Below are 22,078 nucleotides of genomic sequence, written 5' to 3' on the forward strand. Positions count from 1 at the left end.
CCCCCATGGTCCGTTTGTTCCCGGCTGTGGGATGCTCTCCTGCTGTGCTTGACTCCTGTTTATCCATGGGGCTGAGGAGCTCCCTGTGGGGCTCTGGAGCAGAGGAGAAAGGGCTTTTCTCCTTGCTCCTGCTGCACGATCTGAGCTGTGCATTCTGCAGCACGCTGTGTGTCCTGGCGGGTGGTGTGGCATTGCTGGGAGCCTGCATGGCTGAGTGCGAGCAGTGATGGAGCGGCGTGGGGAGCATCGCCTGCCTGTCCCTACAGCCGGCTCAGGGACACAGGGGGCAGGGTCACCTCCTGCTGCACGTGGGCTGACAGCAGTCATCGCTGCAACACAAATGGACACAGGGCTGGAGGAGCTGCCCCGTGGGCACAGTGCCCGCTGGGGCCTTTAGCTCAGCCCTGCTGCGGTGGGTTCTCAACAGGGACATCTCCATGTGGGCACCTTGGTAGGGCTGGTGCCAGCCCCATAGCCAGGCCTGGAGCAGAGGTAGCGGTGTGCTTTGTGCTGGTGCTATTGATTCTAGCAGCCAAAGAAAATGGGATCAATAGAGATGGAGGGGAAGGGGGAGGAGGGCTTGAGACCCTCCCGGCTGGGCGCGGGCTCCCCAGGCGCAGGATGAAACACTTTTAATACCTGCAGTTGCTAAAACAAAGACTCCAGCACCACTGGGGAGAGATGGGATGGAAGTTTAATTACAGCCTGCCTGTGCTGTGTAATTATTAATTACCTACGGCAAAAAATAACTTATTGATTAGGGGCCTCGCGCTAATTACTGGGAGGCGAAGGCGGTGTGGGTTGGAGCTGTCGCAGTGCGACCCTCACCGAACAGTGAGACAGCAGAGGGTTCCCCAGGAGCTGGGGGTGCTGTTCCCATTCCTCCCCTCCCCTGCTTTGTTCTGCAGGTTTTATGCCCCTCAGAGGTACAATTTTCCCTCAGCTGGGGCTGGGGGCACAGCCCAGGACCCCCTGCACCAGCACAGCTCCCATAATGGGATTGAGGAGGCTGCATCCAGTCCCAGGAGGGATTTGGGAGGCTTAAGGTTCCAGACGGGATTTGGGGCAGGGGCCTGAGATGGGCAGCTTCAGCCAAAGAGGCTTATTAGGGGCTGGCGTGGGAGGTACAGAGCCTTCTGGCAGACACGCGTGGTCCCTGGGCACATCTGCATGTGCCGTCGAGCAGGGCTGGAGGGGATGGGTCCCTGCCCTTCCTGGGGATGTGACCAAGGGCAGTGGTTCCCTCGGCTTTGGGAAGGTGTCTTTACCCATGAAAGCATCCCCAGGGCTGGTGTCCATCATCAAGCCTTGGGAATGCTGGAATGGCTTTTTCTGCCTCCCCCTTCCCCGTGAGCTCGGCTGCCACACTAGCTGCCGGCCTCGTGCAAAGCTCCGGCTCAGGAAGGAAAGTGGCTTTTAGGGGAGAGGAAAAGAGAGATTAAAATTTGATGCTCCTTTGGAAGCCATTAGTGGGCAGGCACAGCAATGAAATTTTGATGACCCGATAACCATACATGGGAGGGATGTGATCCGCTGTGCTCCATCACTGCTGGTGGTTCCCCCCAGGACGGGGGGGCCTTTGGGGCGTGCCATCCTGTGCCCCCATGGTATGGCACACATCAATGGGTGCCACTCGTGAGTGCCCTCCCTGAGCCCTGCCTGTTGTGCTGGGGTGGCAGCACCGAGTGCTGCTCATCCCTTGGTGACAGGGGTGAGGCTGGGGTGGCGCTTCTGCTCAGTGGGAGCAAACGAAGGAGCTGGAGGAGAGAGGCAGGTGGGCAGATGCAGGTTGCTTGTGGTACTTGAAAAATGCTGATAATTAAACCTGAGAGGAGAAAGGCAGGTTTACAGTGTACAGGTGTGATGAGGAATGACCCTGGATCTGCCTTCATGAGTCTTTACAAGTGGTGTCCTTGTCCCCTGCGGGGTGCAGGAGGCTGTGCTTGTGGGGCTGCTCAGTGCTGGTCCCATCTCTGCTCCATCAGCTCCCTGGGTCCACAAAGCCCCAAGTACTGCCTTGTCCCAGCCTGGAGCTGATCCTCGATGTGCCCGATTCCTGCCTTGAGATGAACTCTGTGCTGTTACTGTAGGTCCTACATAAACAGTGACTGGTGGCCACATCGGTGTTTTGCAGCAGTGGTGCCAGTTGTTGCCTGGGGGCAGTGCAGACTCGAAAGGGTGCAGGAGCAAAACCCTCATGATGCTGGGTCCCATCTGGGTGGGGGAGCAGCGGATGCCCTTGCTCCAGAGCCCTCGTTACCTCACCGAGCTCGTTAGCAGGTTGTGTGTCACTGGGTGAGAAATGGTCAGTGCTGGGCCGGCAATAAATATGCTGCTGTCAGTGGTGATGTGATCGCACTAACGAAGGGTGAGCTGAGCCCTGTGGCACGGGGTGGCATGGAAGGGTCGTGTGGTCACCTGTGGGGATCCAGCACCCAATGGGGCTGAGGGTGAAAGGGTGTCCTGTGAGTGTCCAGGGGAAGATGGATGGGGGTGGATGTAGGGGAGCACTGCATTTGCTCTGCTGGCAGCAGGAATGTGCAGACAGCGGCTCTGCCGTGCTGCTCGTGCCTGGCATCCTGCGCATGCCAGCAATGCCAACTGCAAGGGCACAGCCCCGGGCTCTGCTCAGTGAGCCACAGCCTGCTGCTGGGAATGCGTCTCCTGACGATGCTTTGAGGTGCATCCCCCCACCCCATTTCCAGTGTGCTTTTGGGGTGCGTGTCTCTGTTCCCAGCGATGCCTCCCTTTGCTGCCACCTCCCCCAGCCCCTGCAGACCACCTGCCTGTGGCCCCTCTCTTTGCCCCCAGCTCTGCAGGGTGCGGAATGCCTGTGCCTGGAACGCTTGGGTTGCCTGGGAACTGGGAAACCTGATCCCTGGGAACGGGGCCGAGGGCAGGGGACATTCCGGGCTGCAGCTGGTCCCTGGCCCCTTTGTCTCCCCGGCTCCGATGGGGTTGCTTGTGTCCCCACTCTCGGCCCCCAGGAATGGAGAATTTGGGTGCAGGGGACTCGAGTGCTGTCCCCGGGGATGCAGTGAGTGGCAGCCAGCGACTGCTTTGAGCTGTCACCTCCCCGTGCAGATCGGTGTCATCTCCTGGCTGGTGGCCACCAAGGGGCCCTGGGCACTGTGACCAGCTGTCATCTTGTGCCAGCAGCTGAGCGTCCCAATTGCGAGCGTGGACAGAGCACTGATGATTCCAGGAATGCCAGAATGCCTTTCCTGTGCCAAAGTCTCTCTCCCTATCAACCTTTTGCTGTCATTGTCCCCATTGCTCATCTCTCTTCGCATAACAGCTGGACTGAGCGTGCCGGGAGCCCTGCCCTGCTGGATCCTTTTGACAGCTGAAGGGAAACTGAGGCACAGGCTGTGATGGGGTGCACTGCCCCAGGGCTGCTGGCCAGGCTGGTGTCCTGCTGCCTTGCTGCTGGGGATGGGCTGTGCTGCCCAACACGTGCACACGTGAGCAGCTCCGTCGCCTCTCATCAATCACTGCCACCCGCACAGCGGTGCCGGGGCCCCCGGTGGAGGGAAACCTTGATGGGTTTGACCATTAACAGAAAGAAACCACTGAGCTAATTTTAGCCCTGTGAGCTAATTGCTTTGTGTGCTGCTGGGTGAGGAGAAAACCTGCGAGTCCTCAGCTATCACCTTGAGCCCTTCTGGCTGCAAGCCGATGGTGATGCCTGGCTTCTGATGTGCTCAGTTGTGGGGATGCTGATCCCTGCGGGGATGCTTGAATTGATGCAGGAAGTCGGGTGCTGGGGGGCCTGGCAGGGTCCTGTCACCCCTGGTTTGCATGGGTGGGGGTCCTTGGGCCTCCTGGGGAGGGCATGGGACACTGTGGTTGTCCCGTGCAGACTGGGGATCCAGGGCCGCGTGGCAGAGCGCCCAGCACTCAGCAGCATTACCGTATCCATGACTCACAACAGGTTGATGAAGGCAAACACTATTTTTAGAACCTTTTAATTGATTGGGGCATGCGTGCCGACTCCTGGGCATGCAAACTGTTCCAGCCAGCGGGCGTTTCCTCGGAGTGAGTTTGGAGCCAAGGGCAACTCTTGTTCACCTGTCCCACATGTGTAGGGCTGGGCTGGCTGGAGGAGCCTGTCCCCTGCGTCCCATGTCCCCTGCGTCCCATGTCCCCTGCGTCCCATGTCCCCTGCGTCCCATGTCCCCTGCGTCCCATGTCCCCTGCGTCCCATGTCCCCTGCCCGGTGTCCCTCTGTTGTGTTCCTGGGGCCAGCTCCTGGCTTGCTGAATCTAGGCCAAGTGCTCTCCGTTAATGGGGTTTTATAGTGTCATTGACATCTCCTCATTTGTTGCCCTCCTTTCAGGAACTGCATTTTCCCAGCAGGGAATAATTGAGCACAGGGATCCTCTGGTGACATCCTTGGGCTATGGGGGGACCGCATGGTATTTCCTCTCCTCTTCTTCCTCACCTGGACTTGGATCACACGGTCAGACCAAGGTCCTTGGTGAAGGCAGAGGGGCACAGGTGCAGCTGGGTGCAAGGGATGGTGGTGGGATGGAGCGGGTGTGGGAATGCTGCCGGATGCGTGGCTGAGTGCTGGGCTGTGATGGATGGAGGGGGCTGGGGCAGCGGCAGGGATACAATAGCTCTGGTTTCAGCAACCCGCCTCCTGAATGCCTGAAAAACAGCTGATGGCCATGAAGGGGGATGAAATGGGATTAGCTGCTGTTTCCAAAGGGAGCGTGTCCTGCCGAGCCAGACAATGTGCCCGCTGTCCCCTGCTGTGTGCCTCAGTGCTCCACCCTGGTGTGGGCTCCCCAGGGCTGGGGTGGGTGTACCCAATGCCTTTGGGGTGTCCCCCACAGCACTGTGCCCCAATGGGGTGGAGCAGGATTGGGGTTCAGCCTGCCCAGAGCATCCCAGAGGAATGATGTCCTGTGGACCAGAGGACCTCAAACTGTCTGTTTTGGGATGGCAGGAATTGGGACGATCCCATCCCAACAACGGTGATGCTTGGTCCCCACAATGGAGAGGCAAAGCTGGTGGTGTGAGGCGCTTTGTGGGGCGGGTAGCTGCACATTCCCGTGACGTGGGGCTGCAGATGCCATGAGGCTGGGAGCAGGGATGTGGGGCACAGAGGGCACCAGGGGCAGAACTGCATGGCCCCATCTGCAGCGCTGCCGGGGCGCGTGTGTGCAACGCCGCGCTCGGTGGAGTGCACTGATGTTTATTTTGATAATGAGTTCTCAATGCACTCGTAAACTAATAAAATCAACTCATTAGGGTGGTATGTTTAATTCAAAGCTGTGCTGTTGGGAGGGCCCTCCCTGCCGGCTGCCAGGAGGCGAGGAGCACCCGGCCCCTTTCTGCACAGAGTGGAAGGCAGTGGGTGCCTTCATCTCCCCATGTTCTCCCTTGTGCTGGCTTGCAAAGGGCTGGGGGTGTGATGGCAGAGGGCTGAGCTGTGCAGTGGAGGGTGGAAATAAGGCTCGTGCTGTGCATAGGGGAAATAAGCACTCCACCTGGGGCGGTGGCAGAGCTGCTCGCTTGGCTTCTCTCCATAAGCTGCACGTCAGGCTGGGCGCTGCTGGGATCGCTGGGCTGCCTGCAAAAGCCCCTCCAGCCAGGAGAGCCACAAGTGTGTAAATAAGTGCAATAAGCAGCATTCGCTTCTTTGCCCTGGAAATGCAGGGCAGTGGTGGGAGGGTGGCTGGGCTGTGACCGTTCCTAACCGTCATCTTTGAATGAAGGAGGGAAGCAAAGCTTTGGAATAGCAAAGCTTTTTCCTGGGGGGAAAAAAGAAGTCTGCTTGCAGTCATGCTGCAGCTATTTGTGTTTAAAGTGAGCAATGCAATGACTAATTAATACTTTGGGAAACAAACAAACAAAAAAAAGATGGCTGGGCAACACCCCAGTGCATCCGTGCCTGCCTGTCCCCCCTGTGCAGTGCCAATGGGGACAAAGATGGGGATGGGGCACTTTAGCCATCGTTGCTGTTGATAGGGATTTCGGATGGCAGTGTCCCGCTCTGTGGGGTGCAGGGGGGCCAGGAGCTGGCACAGCGTTTTCCATCCTGTGAGGCTGGCGGCTGAATGACGTCAGTGCCCTGGGAAAGGCTGAGTGGGGTTTTTCTTGTGGTTTCTGCCTTCTGTTTTTCTTTCCCCCGTCGTATTTTTTCCGTTGGGAAATGCCACCTCGGTGAGATTCTCGCGGTGAGCCTGCTGAGTGTCTGTCTGTCTGTCTGTCTGTGAGGGTGTTTGCAGGGCGAGCACTGCGCTGTGCATCCTGTATGGCTGGGGGGGTGAGGGACACCCCTTGTGGCAGTGACACTCCACACGCTGCAGAGCCTGGGGCTGCGGTTGCCCTCCAGGAACAGCCGGAGGATGCGCTCCCTGTGCCCGTGGGGCTGAATCCAGCCTGCAGCTGTGCTGAGCTGCATTGGGCTTGTGTGCTGTCTGTCCTGCATGAGATGTGCCCATCCTTTTCTTCCTCGCTGTTCTGGAGCTGCTCCTGGGGAGCCGGCCGTGCTGTGTTGAGTCACTCCCAGGGTGTCCGTGACTCACAGCACTGACCCAGATACGGAGGAGCTGTGCAATCGCAGCGTCAGGAGGATCTGTGGCCTCGCAAGGAGTTTGCTGGGGAAGGAGTTTTGACCGCGTTTGAGAGATCCCCAGCTAGGGACAAGGCTGTGTCATGCACAGGGCTGTGCTGTGCTCCGTGTCACAGCAGCTCGGTGCCATCCAGCTGTGCCCCAGCAGCTGGGCATTCCCAGCTTGAACCTCTGGGCTGGGGTGGCTGCGTTGTCCCCATCCCCTCACTGAGCTCCGGTACCTTGAGGACCATGGCAGGATGGCACCAATCTGCTGTAGTGACAGATGTGCGGCCAAAGCGGGGAAGGGACGCTTGGAGGTGACTCTTGTGCTGATGCAGGCTGACAGGGCAGCTGGATGGGAGTGCTGACGTGGCAATGGGGATGCAGGGGTTGCTGGCACGTGCTGGGCACCTTTGGCTGGGATGCGTGGGCTCAGAGCAGTGTGCAGGGGGAAGGGGATGCTGCCGTCCAGTGGGGACCAGCTTGGCTCTGCCATGTGCAGGGGGGCTGGTACTGGAGTCCAAATGTTTGGTGCCGTGTGATGGGCTCCGTGCTTTTGGGGCCAGGGCGTGTAGATTTGGGGCTGGGATCAGGGCCAAGCACTGGGGTTTGTGCACATGGAGTTGTGCAGCATTTTGGAGCACAAAGCTCTGTTTGTTACCCCCCCCCCCCCCAGGCTCATGGGCTGGGAGTGCACAACGGTGCCGTGTGTGCGCTGTGTTTGGGGTTCCCGTGGGGGGAAATGTTGTTTTTTCCATTCAGAGCTGCTGGTCTGGGCGGGCAGAGGGTGGGTGTGTGAGGAGGGCAGGCAGGGACGGGCACACAGCCGTGCTCTGTTCCTCGCCGTGGGGCTGGATGACGTGCTGTGCTGCTCCCTGGGCAGGGCTCACAGCTCTGGGAACATTTGGGGCTTTACCTGAGCCACGTGTGCACCAAAGTTCTGGGGCCCCGTTGCTGCACGGGCACTGAGGGCTGTCCCCACCTGCTGTCTGTGCACTGAGTGTGGGGAGCTGAGGGACAGTGGTGGCACTGGGCAGAGAGGTGGTGTGGGGAGGAGGGGGATGTGGACTGGGAGCTGTGTGGAGCTTGGAGAGGTGATCCTAAGGAGAGATGTGGCTTTAAGGAGAGATGTGGCTTTGTCTCCAGTGCTGCTGCTGGAAGAAGAGGTGTTCTGAGCAGGCACTGTGGTGCTGCAGGGCGTGCTGTCCCTTGTCTCCATGTCCCTCATCCCCAAGGAGCCGTGCCCTGTCCCCTATGGGGCTTATGAGGCCACTGACCCCCTGCAGCCCGCTGAGCCTGGCTGCGGAAGAGTAGCTTGTTATGGAGCCATCCTGCTTTTAATTAACAAATTAAAATCCTCGTTAACAATCCAGCCCCAGGGCTGTTGGAGGCTGGGAGAAGCTGGAGCGTTTGTTATGGAAACAGCAGCTAATTAACAAATAAATAAATAAGTGTGGGCCTGGAGACAGATGCAGGAGGAGGGAGATGGGGATGGCAGCGTGGTCTGGAGGTTCCTCTGGCATGGCTGGAGGTGGGCACCCATCCATCTGCCTGTCCTGGGGGTGCCATGGCCCCTTTGGGCAGCACTGGAACTGCAGGAGCGAGGAGCTGGGTTGTGCCCTGTGCTGGCTGTGCCATACTGGCTCTGTCCCCGTGCTGTGCCAGCACGGCTCCACGGAGCCCTCCCTCACCATCACAGCCCTTCCCTGCCCCAGGTCTGAGTGTGGGAAGCTGCAATGGAAACGGATGAAGATGACATGGGTACAACCGCTGTGCACTGGCAGGTGCCACTGGTGCCGCTGCAGGATCGTGTGATGAAACCCCTTTGTGTGTCCCCAAGGGTGGCTGTGTGGGGTTGTGACCCCACTGCCTGCCTGTCCTGGGGCCCTGCAAGGATTCTGTGTGGCCAGAGGGGAGGTGGCAGAGCCTCTGGCCCTCGCACAGCATCACCTTTTCGAAGGCTTAAGGGAAGGAACCGCTTTTAAAGCAAATCCTACCGCCGATGTCACGCGGGTGGGAGCTGTGCTCTGCTCTGCAGCCGTTCCAGGTCTGCCTCGCACCTAATCCAGTTAGCACACCTCTGCAATCCGCTTATGGCATGTACAAAACCCCAAAATCTCCTCTGAGGGGATGCTCTGTTGGCTCCTGGCTGGGCATGGGAGGTGGCACTGAGATGGTTTCAGGTCGTGCTGGATGTGGTGTGGTTTTAGGGAGCAGGACAATGGCAGCCAGTGTAGGAAAGAGTTGCAATTAGCAGTTCTAGTGTGGAAGAGCAGCTGTTGGGCACCAATATTGAGTCCTCCCTCACTGCCATGCTCAGAGATACTTCCATAGGTACCTCTGAGGGAAGGGGTAAGGCTGGAGCCTCACTGGGACTCCTAGGGGACAAGGGGGATGTGGCCTGCAGGTAAGATCCTGACCTGTGCCCTGTGCTTGCTGCTGTTTGAGGCTCCACGTGCAGAAGCAGCACCTTGGGGTGCAGTGAGAAAGCAAACTCTAGGGAGAAACATGTGGGACTGGAGGGGGAGGTGCGTGGCTCTGAGCAATTTTGGGGGCTGGGGGACAGGAGGGATGAGGCCGTGCAGCGTGCTGCATGCTTGCAGGACCCACGAGTGGCTGAGCTCCTGAGAAGTGGCCGTGCCACCTCCTCCATGTCCCCTTACCCCAGCAGAAGTTCCCTTGGCTCCTGCCACAGCCTTGAACCACAGGGAGCTCCGAGCGCTCTCTAAATAACGCAGGTAGGTGAGTGCCATCCGCCGGGGCTGCGGATAAACACAGTAAATGGCTGAGAAATGGAGCGTGCCTTTGGGGAGCAACCTCTGCTCTCTGCTCAGCCGCCCCATCCCTCCCTGCATCCCGCATGGCCTGCAAGAGGATGGGGACATGGGGGGGGATGGAGCAGAGCTGCAGTTTCTGTTGGAGCATTGGAAATTGCATTTCACGGCCGAGCGGGCTGGGATACCAACTCTGCACCGCACGCCGGGCGCTCGGAGAGGAGATAAGATTTGATTAAGAAGGCCGCTATTAATTTATGGCAAGTACACTCATGATAGCGGAGAGGTTGCTTTTAATTAATAGCCAGAAGGAGATTTATAAAGCTCTTGGTCTCAGCGGGGGGAGAAGGGGAGGGAGGGAGAACGCAGGAAAAGGAAAGGAACAAAGTGAGTCGCGAGGATTAATGGACACATCTGCAATTATAAGGCGTCTTATTAGGAAAAAGGAAAAAAAAAAAGACATTAAAAACACCCTGAGGAGCTGCACCGGGGCTGAGATGGGTGGGGGTAAGGGGCTCTGGGCATGGGGTTGTAGGATGATGTGAACTAACTGCTGCCTGGTGCTTTGGGGCACCCGACCCTTTGCTGGTGGCTTTTGGGACAGATCTGTGTTCAGCAGGTGGGTGAAATGAAGGCTGTGCTGTGCTGGGGGTGGCACAGGGTGGCACAGGGTCAGTGACCCCACGGCTGAGTGGTGCTCTGTGGGTCTGCATCCCCACTCCTGCATCAGAGCCTGGTGGCTCTGCCCCATCCCCGAATCCGGTGATTCAGTGGGAATGCTGACAACATGGGGTGGTGCTGGGGCTCAGCTCGCTGAGGGGGCCCATTTTGTCCCCACCCCTTCTTCCACAGCTCCATGGCACGGGCGCGCCGAGCTCCTCATCTCCCCAGGTGCCGGCAGCACTCGGCATTTCAATTCCATGTTTGCTTTTTATCAAGGGGAAGAGGCCTCGTCTCAGGAATACTAATGCTCCCGGCAGCACGGGGAGCGCTGCTCATCTCCCAGCACCTGCTGGCACTGCATGGTCACCATCGCCATCCTGGGAGGGGGCTGCAGTGGGGACACGCGTTGGCAGGGATGGGCTCCATAGTGCACCCTATGGGAGCAGCTGGTGGGGCCAGCAGTGATGGCATGGCCCAGTCCCATAGCTGGGAGCACCGTGCTGCCCCACACGTCACCCATGGGTGCTGTGCATTGGGACAGTGGTGTCAGCTCCTTCCACGCCTCCTCCATCCATCCCCACTGTGTCCCCCAGCCCCAGATGCAGAGCGGCTGCTGGGAAGCTGCGCCGCCGATGCGTTACACAAATGAATAATAAAAACAAAGGAAAATTACCCTCTTTATTGAAACTCGTTTTATGAATAAAACAATTATTCTGGTAATTGAAAAAATGTGTCGTTAAATTAAATGCAGTGGTTCCTATTAAAATTTTAGTGGATTTCTTCTTCTCCGTTTCTTTTTTTTCCCCCCCTCCTCTTCTCCTTTCCCCCTCCCTCCCCTGCCTCCGCTGGCGGCTAAAGGCTGGTAATTATAGCAGAGGGTTTTGCTTTCTCTTTATTGTTTTTTAATCTCCTCGTGCTGCGTAGCACCGGTGATAGTCTGATGCAGAAGAGATTGAGCTCCATCTCCCCTTGCTTGGGGGGAGCGTTGGGGGATGGAGGGGGGCTGTGCAGTGGCACTGCCAGGCAGAGACACCCCAGGAGGATTTAGGGACCGCCAGGGCTGGTGCTGTCAACCCTGCAAAAGGGAATGGGGATGCGGCCCTTCCCACCCCCTCCAATATGGTTTTGGGGTGTCCCTATGGCTCTGTGATGAGCAAGGATGGGTTCAGGTGCACCCAGCTGTGCCTTACCCTGATTAATGGTAATTAGCAGGAAGCAGGCGCTGAGCTGATCAGCTTCTGATTAATGCACCGGGGAGGGGAACAGCTTGGTGTCCCCGAGGGGCAGCGAGGTGGCGGCCCTGTGCTGAACCCAGGAATTGAGGGGTGCTGCAGTGCCCTTGGCAGGGCTTCAGGCGGGGCTCCTCTGGGCTTAAACCTCTCCTTCCTTCCCGTCAAGAGGGATTTAGAGCTGGGGGAGATGCTCAGATCCCAGCTCATCCATTACGCCCTGGTATTAGGATCCATTACTGCTCTTTTGGTGAAGCTGGGGGCCTCTGCCCTATATCCACAAGCCCTCCCTGTGTTAATGCACCGGCTGTGGGCTCAGACCCAGCTCCCAGCGGTCATTATGTAAATAAAGTGCAGGGGCAAAGATTTTGATCCCATTAGGTTGGATTAGTGCCTTGCGAGGCCTTGGCATTAAAATGTCAGCAGCAGCGAAGGGAGAGAGCAAGAATAAGTGAGCTGGGTCACCTCTGTTCCCCTTCCTGCCCTCCTTCCCTGTTACCAGCACTTGGCATCCCATTATCCCATCCATCACCACCGATGGTTTGGGTAAAGACAGCGCTGCCGATCTCCCTCCTGTGTGCTGCAGGATGGGAACGTGCAGTTAGGTGGAGCTCTCAGTGTGGAAGGGGCTGAGAGGGGCTGTGTTGGGCTGGCATGGCATGGCAGGGCATAGCATGGCATGGCACCTTGGTGGTGGTCCCAGGGAGCTGAGCACTTGCCTGTGCCACAGACAGATGTGTGCAGATGTTCCCAGGGCCACCTCTCCGTCTCACTGATGCCTGTGTTTGGAAAGTGATGAATTTCTGCACCAACTAATTAGTCTCTAATTAGCGAGTGGTGTGTAAACAGTCACGACAGATGGGGGAAAGAAAGAATTAGCAGTAATGACCCTTTGGTCAGGGGGACGTGGCTGTCGTACCCCAGAAGTGCTCCACCATATCCAGGACCCAGCTGCCCCAGCTCTCTGTGCTGGTGTTGAGGCTGCAGGGGCCCACGTGTCCCATGCTGGGACCTCACCACAGCCCATGCATGGGAAATTTCCACTCCTCCTGCTGCCCCTGGTCCCTGTGCCAGGGCACAGTGGGCACTGTGGGCACGGATGCCCTTGTCATGCAGCAGGCAACAGGCAGCCAATGCGTGGCTGCTGGGGGGGACGGGAGCTGCTCTGTCCGAGGCGGCGGCGTTGACCTTCGTGGGTGGATAACGATTGCATGATCAATAGCAGAATTAGGAGACACCGCCTCCTCTGCACCGCTTTTCACCCTTTAATGCAGAACAGATGGCTCGGATGCTTCAAAGCGAGAGGAGACTTAGCTGCTTAAAATCAAATTAGGATCTATGCAAACAGCGTGCCGGCCCTGGGGAAGGTGCATTGGGAGCAGTGTGCTGCGCCTGGCTCTGCAACACCATCACATCAGGCATGGCACAGCACAGTTGGTGCTGTGGTGGGGGTAGGGGGTACATGGCAGCACAGCCCCACAGCCGGGTGTTCCCATGAGGGCTGTGCCCGTAGGTTGGGTCCTATCCCTGTGGTCCTGCAGCTGCAGTGATGCAGTGGGATCCAACATGGGTGAGGCCCTGGAGCTGCAAGCTGAGCTTCTCTGCTGCTTGAGCAGGACGTGTGGGTATCCCCAAGCACGTGTGTCCCTGCATGGACACAGATCCCGCACCAAGGCTCACATGTGCATACCTGCAAGCCTGGCTCTGCCCCCTGCAATATGCAGGGCAGGGTCGGGTCTGCTGTGGAGTTCAGCCCTGATGCACATCCAGAGGGCAGTGGGAAAGGAGCAGCCCCTGCCAACTTGAGCACTGCTCTGAGGAGTCAGGCAGGAGGGTGAAATGAAGGAGGAGAGGGAATGGGCTGCCCCCAAGGAAGGCAATGGTGGGGTGTGGAGCTCTGAGCTCCTGCAGAGCCCAACCCCATTGAGGGGAGGTGAGCTGAGCCCCATATCCTGCTCCTGGGCACCCTGGGGCCAGTGGTGCTGTGCTGCCAGCTCACGGTGTGCAGTGCCTGGGCTGGAATGCACACAAGAAAGCAGAGCCCGGCCCCAAAGTAAAAACCCGAAGCTGTGATTGAAAGCGCACTTGAAAGCTGCTGGGGAATATGAATGTGTCTTTGAAGTAAAAGGGCCTCCATTTGTTAAGCAGAAAATGGAGCTGTGTGTTTCGATTTATAGTTTTACTTAGCAAATAAAACAGGAGACGAGTAAGTGTTTATGCCTTGCTCTGTTCCCAGCCCCTCCGCCCTGTCCCCCCCCCCTCCCCGAGTTAAAAGCTCCGTGCTTCTGAAGCGTTACAAAGGCAGCCAGGAATAAAGCAAAGAAAGCAGCTTAGACAAACCCTAGATGGGCTAAGCTGGTGTCGATAGGCTCGGGAAATGGCTGGGCTGGGCAGCAGCCAGGTGCAGGGGTCTCCGGGCTGGGAGCTGCACTGGGGGGAGCACACAAACTGGGATCCCCCATCGCTCAGGGCTGCTGGAATAATCCTACACCTGAGATGATGGGGTTGGGGTCCTGCTGCTGCACTGCTGTGGGGTAGCGAGCTGTGGGGCAGCTCTGAGCCCTCTCCCTTCTCTCTCCCTGCAGATGATGTGTCCCCATATTTTAAGATGGAGCCGGTGCGCAGCCAGGTCCACCTGGAGGGGAACCGCCTGGTGCTGACATGCATGGCGGAGGGCAGCTGGCCTCTGGAGTTCAAGTGGCTGCACAACAGCCGGGAGCTGACCAAGTTCTCCCTGGAATACCGGTGAGTGCCCTCCTGGGGATGCTCTTGGTTGGGGGTGTGCGTGGGGACCATCCCACCCTCGTGCTGGGGGCTCATCCCATGCCCTGTGCTGGCCCCCATCACTGCTGCATGGAGATGTGTTGGTGGCAGAAGGGCAGCGCGGAGGCAGGAGCAGCAGATTAGCATGCCGGGAGGTGCCTGCTCTGTTTGGAGAGCAAACGGCAGCAGAGCCATGGATTTAAGCTGGTCAACATCGAGAGGAGGCGTTTGTGCAGCTCAGGATTAACGCCGGGCACAGATCATGTCCCATCCAGACCAAGCACCGACCTATCCCACTGCCAGCCCCGCACCACAGCCCACGTCAGATTGGCCTTGAAATTGTGCCGGGCACCTCTCGCCATCTCTTCCGAGTGTGTGTCATCCTCTCTGTTTTAATCAATAATTCAGCCCAAGACAAGCCATTCCCCATTTAAAGGCGTTGAATCCGAAGGCTTCGTGTTGCTGTAGCAACGCGGGGCTGCTCCGGGATGCCAGGAATGCAGACAATGTGGCTGGGTGATGTCCCCTCCCCAGAGCTGGGTGCCACACTGGAGACGTTACTGTGGTTGCTGTGGGTCCTGGAGACCCCATGGGTGCCCCCGCTGAGTCCAGCAGCTGCAGCTCAGCAGTGCCCCAACACCTTGGCTGACCCCCATGGGCGCTCATCCTGATGCTGGGTGCCCAGTGGCACTGTAGACAGATCCTTCACCCTGCTGAGCCCCGTGATGTCAGCAGCCCAGTGCGGGTGATGCTAGGCGTTATGGGGTTCAGTGGGGTTGTGGAGATGCAGACCCCGTGCAGGGATTTGCCCCAGCGTGTGCCCATGTCCCCACATTGCCCTGGGATGGCCCGCACTCTGCATCCCCCGGACCCCTGGTCAAGGTGACTGCCATCCCCTGAGCCCTCTGCCTCCAGCTCCAGCTCACAGCCAGAAGGGATTAAGAAAGGAAGCGAGAAAACAAGCAAACACACGCGGAAAACCCAAACAAACCGAGCTGCTGAGCTGCAGCTAATGAAGCAAATGGGCTCTATGCAAATCACTGCCTGCCTCTCACCCGGCTGTGCCACGGCAGGGACGCAACCTGCCGGAGCTGGCTTAACTCAGCACGGCGTGTGCTGCCCGTCCACGGCTCTCTGAGGGGATTTCGTGTGTCGAGAGGAGACTTTGGATGCCTCGTCTGCAATTGAAGGCTGCCGGTGAGGAAGGCAAAGGACCAAAATTAGTTATGATGGGCATAAATTGAATTTTAATAGAGATGTAGGTGGCGCAGAGCCAGCCTGCTCAGGCAGTGGGAAGGTGGTAATTAAAAGTTAACGAGTTTAGAAACAGAGTAATCCTTGGAGAGGGGAGAGCTGGGGGCTGATGGCTGGGAGCGCGGAAGGGATGCTGGGGCTGGGGGTACCTTGGTGGTGGTGGGGTGCAGCCAACACCTCACATGGAACTGGCATGGACCCACGTGTCCCTGCTCTGTGGGACCCATAGCAGCTCATACCTTCTTGCCAGCAAGGCCACTCACCCAGGGAGCCACGCTTCCTGGCCAGGGCAGTGTGTCATTGAGCCTTCAGCCTCAGCATCCTCCCTGCTCCTCCCCACATCCCTTCCTGCAGCAGTGCATCCCGGCTGCACCTCCAGCTGCTCCCAGCCCTGCACCTTTTACGTGTTTTTGCCCCTTCTAGCCATTTTCCCAGGAGCTGGGGCTCATATCCCCTCTACTCCATGAGCTGCCCCTGTCGGTCTGTTCGCCTGGACGAGCTTGATCCCACGTTGTAAGTCGAGGAGCTGCTCTCTCCCAATTTGGCAGCGTGTTTCCATAGCAACTGCCCTTTCCTTCCCGCAGCAATTCAGCCGCCAGCTTGCGACGGGAGCGACTCGTTGGCGTGTGGTGAAGGGCAGGTGGGGAATAGGCTCTGCAGGTCCCTGGTGCTGGGCCAGCAAAGGACAAGGACATCCCTCTGTGTGCGGGTGGAGCTGCCCTGCTGAGGAGTATCCTGTGCACGAGGGATCTGGGACCAGCCTGGCTCTGTGCATGCGTGGAGCCTCCTCACTTGGGAGCATCTCTGGGAACCGTGTGTGTGTGAAGCCGTCCCTTCTTGGGAGCATCTCTGGGGACGGCAAGCAGTTGGGGATTGCAGGGTGGTGGGAGCCAGGCTGGTTCTGTGTGTGCATGGAGCCGTCTCCTCGGGAGCATCTCTGGGGACCACAGGCAAGAGGGGCTCACAAGGTAATGGGGACTCTGCACACACTGAGCCATCCCCTGTGGGAACATCCCTGGGAGCTGTAGGGAGGCTGGGGACCCTCCTGGCTCCACGTGCAGGCAGATCTGCGTCCCCTATGGGAGCACCCCCAGGGGACAGTGAGCATGCACAGAGCTGTCCCCTCCTTGGGAGCATTGCTGGGGACAGGAGACCAGCAGTGCCATCCCCACTTACATCCTCCATCCATGGGATGCGTGGGGGTGGCTCTCCCATGGGACCAATGCCTGGGCACCACGCAGTGGGTCCATCCCTTATGCTGTGCTCCCATGCCCTGGCACACCAGTACTGCACTCTCCAGGGTTCGCACCATCGCACTCTGTTTCGCACCATTGCTCTGGTGCCAGGCTCTCCCATGAGCTCTCTCTGCAGCCTGACTTCTTCTCATACCAGGAATCATCACATGCAAATCAGGCAGCTCGATGCCTTTAATGAAATCCTCCGAAGGAAAGCGTTTTCTCTGGTGAATTGAGGATATTTATTTCTCACAGCAGAAATTTAACATGCAGATTAGTTAGGTCTGGTAATTCATCACATGAGATTGTCCTATTAAGGACTGCATCGAGTCCTGCTGCCTTTGGAAATTGCCTTACACATAGATTACCTCTGGACAGACACATCCACGGAGAAGCATCTTCTATCTGCAGTCAGCTCTCTTTCTTCTCTCCCACATCCATCCATGCCCATGAGGAGCCCAGCAGCTCCAGAGCTGAGCCCAGAACCCTTTGCCAGGAGCTCAGAGCCCAGGAAAGCAAAAATACAGCTCTAACACACGCCAGCCTCAGCGCAGCGCTGCTCACCTCACTTCTCCAGCAAAACAACATCTGCACCACTCATCCTCCCAGTGCTCCCCTTGGGCAAAGCGCAGCCTCGTGTCTCCTTGCCAGGGTTCCCCCCCCCCCCAGCTCTGGGTTGGTTTGTATGGTGAGAGCTGACCCAGGAGGGACAGATTCATCCCTCTGCTCTGATCCTTTGCTGGGTTGGGGTGGGCGGCCCTCAGGGATGCAGGGAGCGCAGTGTGCTACAAACCCAGCTCACTGCCAACCTGTGTGGCCTTCAGAGGATCCCAGTTGTTTGAAAAATGTACTTTGTCCTCAGTTTTTGTAAAAATAGAGCCAGGACCCCCCTACGAAGACACAGCCTGAGGGCATGCAGGGTGCTCTACTCCTGCCCCCCCCCATGCTGTGACACTGCCCACCAGGAGCACTTTGCTGGCTGCTGGGAGAGCTCTGTGCCAGCCCAGGTGCGAAACACAGCCTGGGGCACTAATTGCCATTCATTAATATAATTAACAAGAGTTGATGAGCAGAGGTGGGGGGAGGTTGTGGCAGGCTAAGTGAGTGCTCTATCCTGCTGTGTGTTGGGGCTGCTTGCATTGCTGTGGCATGGTGTGACAGGGCAGCACTTCAGAATGGGTAAGGGCAGTGGGGGGGGGGGGGGGGGGGGGGGGCTTTGCTTGTGCCCCTGGGATGCAGGAGCTCCTTATTAATTGGTTCAGGGCTCCAGCAGGGCCTGGGGAAGCAGTGATTCATGGAGCCCTTGCGATTCCCTCACCTGAAGGAATCCCTTCTGGTGTGCAGTGAGATGATGGCTCCAGCCACATGTGTCCAAACAGAGCCCTCTCCGATTGGGAGCTAATTGAGATTCAATAACACGCTTAATGGGGGCTGATGAAGTACTGGGGGGTGTATTTAAGCTGTATTGAGCAGGAGCCCAGCTCAGGGCGAGGTGCTGGGGCACATGGCTTGGATGCTGGGAGTCGTTAAACCTCTGCTAAGTGTGTTTAATGCTCACTTGACATTTCATTATCACACAGTAACTATTCAAATACATGTCCCCTCTAGAATTAATTAGTCGTTATACAGGATATTAATCAAAGGGGGCTGTGCCAGTGTGCTTCTATCCAAAATCTGATCCAGCTGTTGCTGTTACTGTGCTGCATTGGAGGAACTGCACAGATTTCTGTACTCTTCTGGCTTTAAATTTGATGGATCAAATCCTTTGGCTGGTGCTTTTCCCGGCCCCTCTCCACCCCCTCAATCTAATAATAATTCTGCAGTGTCAGCCCCACACTTCTCAGCAACCCTACAATAATAGAGGCATAAGCATCAGCCAGGGCTGGGGCAGGGCTGTGCTGAAGTGTGGGGACACTGTTAGGGACCCTACAGTAACAAAGCAGAGTGCTGGGGAGCAGAGCAGGAAGCATTTTGGGGCCCTGTGGTGTTGGTGCTGCCAATGCCTTGCCAGGGTTGTGGATGAGAGGGGCTGTGGCTCGTCTCAGGGCTGTGCCATGTGGGCACAGCAGTGGGAAGATGGGGAGGGGTCCTTGCACAGGCACCCGTGCTGGGGGGGGATGCCCAGTGGCGTCCCCTCTGTGTTGAGTGGGTGTGATTTGTGCGCCCCAGATTGAAAGCAGCTGCTTCTCTGGGATGTTTGCAGCTCTGATTCTGGCTGGAGCCCCATGGGGGTTGGGAAGCTTCCATGTGCACAGCTGAGCTGCTGACGGGAATGGCGCAGGCACCTCTGGGTTGCATAGATGGATGGAGAGGATGCGGTTTCTGATGTGATCCCATCCATCTGCCCCATCCTCCTCCTGCTGCTGGCAGCTCTGCAGAGCCGTGGTCCCCTGGCATGTGGCTTCTGGCTTCAGGGCCCCCGGTGTGAGCGTGGCACAGCCGCCTCCTGACTGAGCCTTGAGACTGTGGCTGTTTGCCATCTCGGCATGTTTTGATGCGTGGGTCATTTCTTGCTTCAGAAGTGCTTTTCCCCATGCACAATGCCTTGTCAACCTCTGTCCTTAAATGCAAAACAAACAAACACTGAAGCAGAGGCGTCAGCAGCCAGGGATGCTCTGGGAGTGGGGCAGGACCTCTATCCCAGCCTGAACCCGTGCAGCGCATGCCTGTGGGCAGAGCAACTGGGTTAGGTCAGCTTTTGGGTGCTGCAGCCCCCAGCTGGAATCAGGGGGGCTGTGCACCGCACCCTTTATGCCTCCCTGCTCCTCCCACCCCGTGAGCAGCACAAATTCAATCCCTGTCCTCCTGTGGCCACGCTCGCGGAAATTGCATGGGAGCAATGTGGGATGGAGGCTCTGCAGAAGCCAAGTGGCAGAGAACAAAGTCTCTGCTCACGTTGCTTAATAACTGCAGGCCAGACTGCGCCCAGTAATTGATTTCCTTTCTCCAGGCTATTTTCATCCGCTTAGGTGTGCGCAAAGCTGGTTGCTGTAATAGCTCCTGCAGCTCCAGCGGCACGGGGCCAGGGCTCTGCTAATTGGGCTGGTGGGGGCAAAGCCTCCCCCTGCCCATAGGGGAATGCTGCTGAGGGGATGCTTCACATTGGGGGGTGCTCTGAGCGTGGTGGGGGTGTGGAGGGAGGGCCAGGGGTTTCCATGCGTGGGGTTCATGTGGGCATCGGCCGCCGTCCGTGCGTGCGGTTGGGAGTCGCGGTGCGTGCGTGTGATTTATGAGCGAGGACAACACAAGGAGAGCGTGCCCATTATTTCTGGTGTCCGCATCCGTTCCTGACAGCTCCCTGCAATTGAAATATCTTATTTAAAGCCTGCAGGGATCGTTTTAAATATCAGCCGTGACACTCAAGGACTTGTTCCCAAAGGGCATCCTCCCTTCCCGGTGGGGACAGGCAGTCCCTGGCACGCAGCGTGCCCTTTGCTGGGGCTGTGTGACTCTCCCCCTCCTCCCTGCCATGTTTCCTTTTCACGAGAAGATGGGACCCCTCCAAATCCTGCCCTGTCTGTGCCCATATGGGTGGCAGTGTTGTGCTGGAGCTGCCACCCCCACCATGCCTGGCAGTGGGCACATGGCTCTTCCCAGCAGGTTCACTCCTGAATGCCCCCATCTCCTTTTCCACACCCAGATTCCCATAGGCACTATCTCTGTGTGCAAACCCAGCTCGGCCCTGCTCCATAGCACAGCTGTCAGGGCATCCCCAAAGCAGCCTGGGGCCAGATCCCAGAGCCCACAACTCCCATGTGCAATTCCTGCATGTGGGGCAGGGGCTGAGCACCCACCCTGGCTCGGGGGCAGCCCCCATCCCAGCTCCCATGCCAGGAGATCCCCAGCAGAGGAGACGTGTTCCTCATGCCTTATGAAAGTTTAATTTACGCTCTGTTATCAAAAGAACAAACAAAGCTCTGCTGCAACAGCCTGCGGCGTGCTTTAATGCAAGATTGGATTTCGGGAGAGGAGGGTTGGAGCTTTCTTATTTATTCCCTCTCCACTTTATCTCAGAGCACTCCCTGTTCGGGAGGCAGCGATGCAGAGCTGTCCCCCATGGGGCTGCTGCCTGTGAGACTGGGGGAGCTGCAGTCCATTCTGGGGGCATGGAGCAGATGGGGGTGTCCACCCCAGGGACTGGGGATGACCCCTGGAGGTCTGGCGACAGTGGGGTGATGCTGGGTGGTGGAAGACGAGTGAAGATGTGGTTATTCCCTTTATCTGCTTACCAGCTTTCAGGTCTGCTGTCTGATAAGAGCAGCCACGAGGGCAGTGGGACTGATAAGGTGGCTCAGCTGCAGAGCGATGCTCAGACTCTGGGTGTCTATGGGGCTGGGGAGGGGCTTTGGGCAGCCGGGATGCTCAGAAGCCCCAGGACAGCCCCAGCGTCCAGCATCTGTGCCCTGATGAGGCTGTTGAATCTCTGTGTGTGTGTGTGGGAAGGGGCATCGCAGGCGAAGTGTCCCCAGGTTGGTTTTGTGGAGGAGGTGGCGCCGTTTGCACATCCCAGGCTGCGTCTCTGCTTTTGATGGCTCCAAACCATGCAGGGGATGGATCAGGAAGGAGCACGGCAGTGTGCTTGGCAACATAACTGTGAGCCTCCTAGGAAAATGGGTTAGGGCTAGGGTTGTTCCTGCAGCATGCGTGGCCTTGCCTGCATGCACAGAGGGGTGCATTGCACAGACACACACACACCTCCAGCAGCCACTTTTTTTTGGGGAGGGTGTCAGCACCTGATGAAACAACTGCAGTGCTGCCCTGGGACCTGCAGCCTCTCCCGGGGGCCGTGTGCTGAGTGCCCCCCAATCCTATAGGTACATGATCACCTCGTTGGACCGCACGCATGCTGGGTTCTACCGCTGCATCGTCCGCAACCGGATGGGAGCCCTGCTGCAGCGCCAAACCGAGGTGCAGGTGGCCTGTAAGTGACAAACATGGGGTGGCACACTGGGCAGCCCTGAGCTGGGAGGGATGGGACCAGGAGAGCTGAACTGAGGGGGGTGGAGGGGGATCAGCATTGGGGTTATCGGGGGGCTGGGGATGGTGGCTCTGTGTCCCCTCTTTGCAGTCCCTTCCCTGTGGGATGCCCCCAGCCCTATCCTCATCAACCTCTACGCGACAAATCAGGGAGCTAATGGGAAATTAATAAGGCAGCTGCGCTAACAACTAATGATAATGGCAAAGTCATTAAAAAGAGATTCTTTACATGTTTTTAATTACAGCAATTAAGGGAAGTCAATAAAAATCCCCCCACTTCCCATTCTCAATGCACCCTGCTTCGCTTCTGCTTTTCTCAGCTGTGCAGGGCAGCAGTGCCACTACCGTGTGTGTGGAGCCAAGGTTATGCTTTGCTTCTCCCTGCAGGGATTGGCTGAGCCGTGCCAGGGCTGAGCCGTCCTCACTGAACCCACAGCACGGTCCTGTGGGTGATGGGGTTAATCAGCTCCAAGTGCTGCAAGGATGGCTCTTGGGATGAAGGGAGAGCAGAACCCAGCATGGCCCTATTGCATCTTTGTGGGGAGCCCGTCCTTGTCGCCTCCAGCCTGCTCCCTGCTGGGGATGGATCCTGCTGGGTCCCCACGCTGCCGCTGG

General features: G+C 57.8%; 1 protein-coding gene across 5 annotated transcripts in view; it reads left to right on the forward strand.

Moving 5' to 3' along the window:
• Positions 1-22,078, forward strand: part of SDK2 (sidekick cell adhesion molecule 2) — a 41,171-nt gene that overhangs the window by 1,778 nt on the left and 17,315 nt on the right. For 4 of the 5 annotated variants that reach the window (XM_048965382.1, XM_048965384.1, XM_048965383.1 and 1 more), the window contains exons 2-3: positions 13,820-13,979; positions 21,301-21,407. In XM_048965382.1, the coding sequence (XP_048821339.1) occupies positions 13,820-13,979; positions 21,301-21,407 (267 nt within the window). Of the gene's footprint in view, positions 1-13,819; positions 13,980-17,570; positions 17,666-21,300; positions 21,408-22,078 lie in introns of those variants that run through there. The other variant, XM_048965386.1, reaches the window with a different exon arrangement.

This window comes from Lagopus muta, chromosome 18 (genome assembly GCF_023343835.1).
Source record: "Lagopus muta isolate bLagMut1 chromosome 18, bLagMut1 primary, whole genome shotgun sequence".
Lineage (NCBI taxonomy): Eukaryota > Metazoa > Chordata > Aves > Galliformes > Phasianidae > Lagopus > Lagopus muta.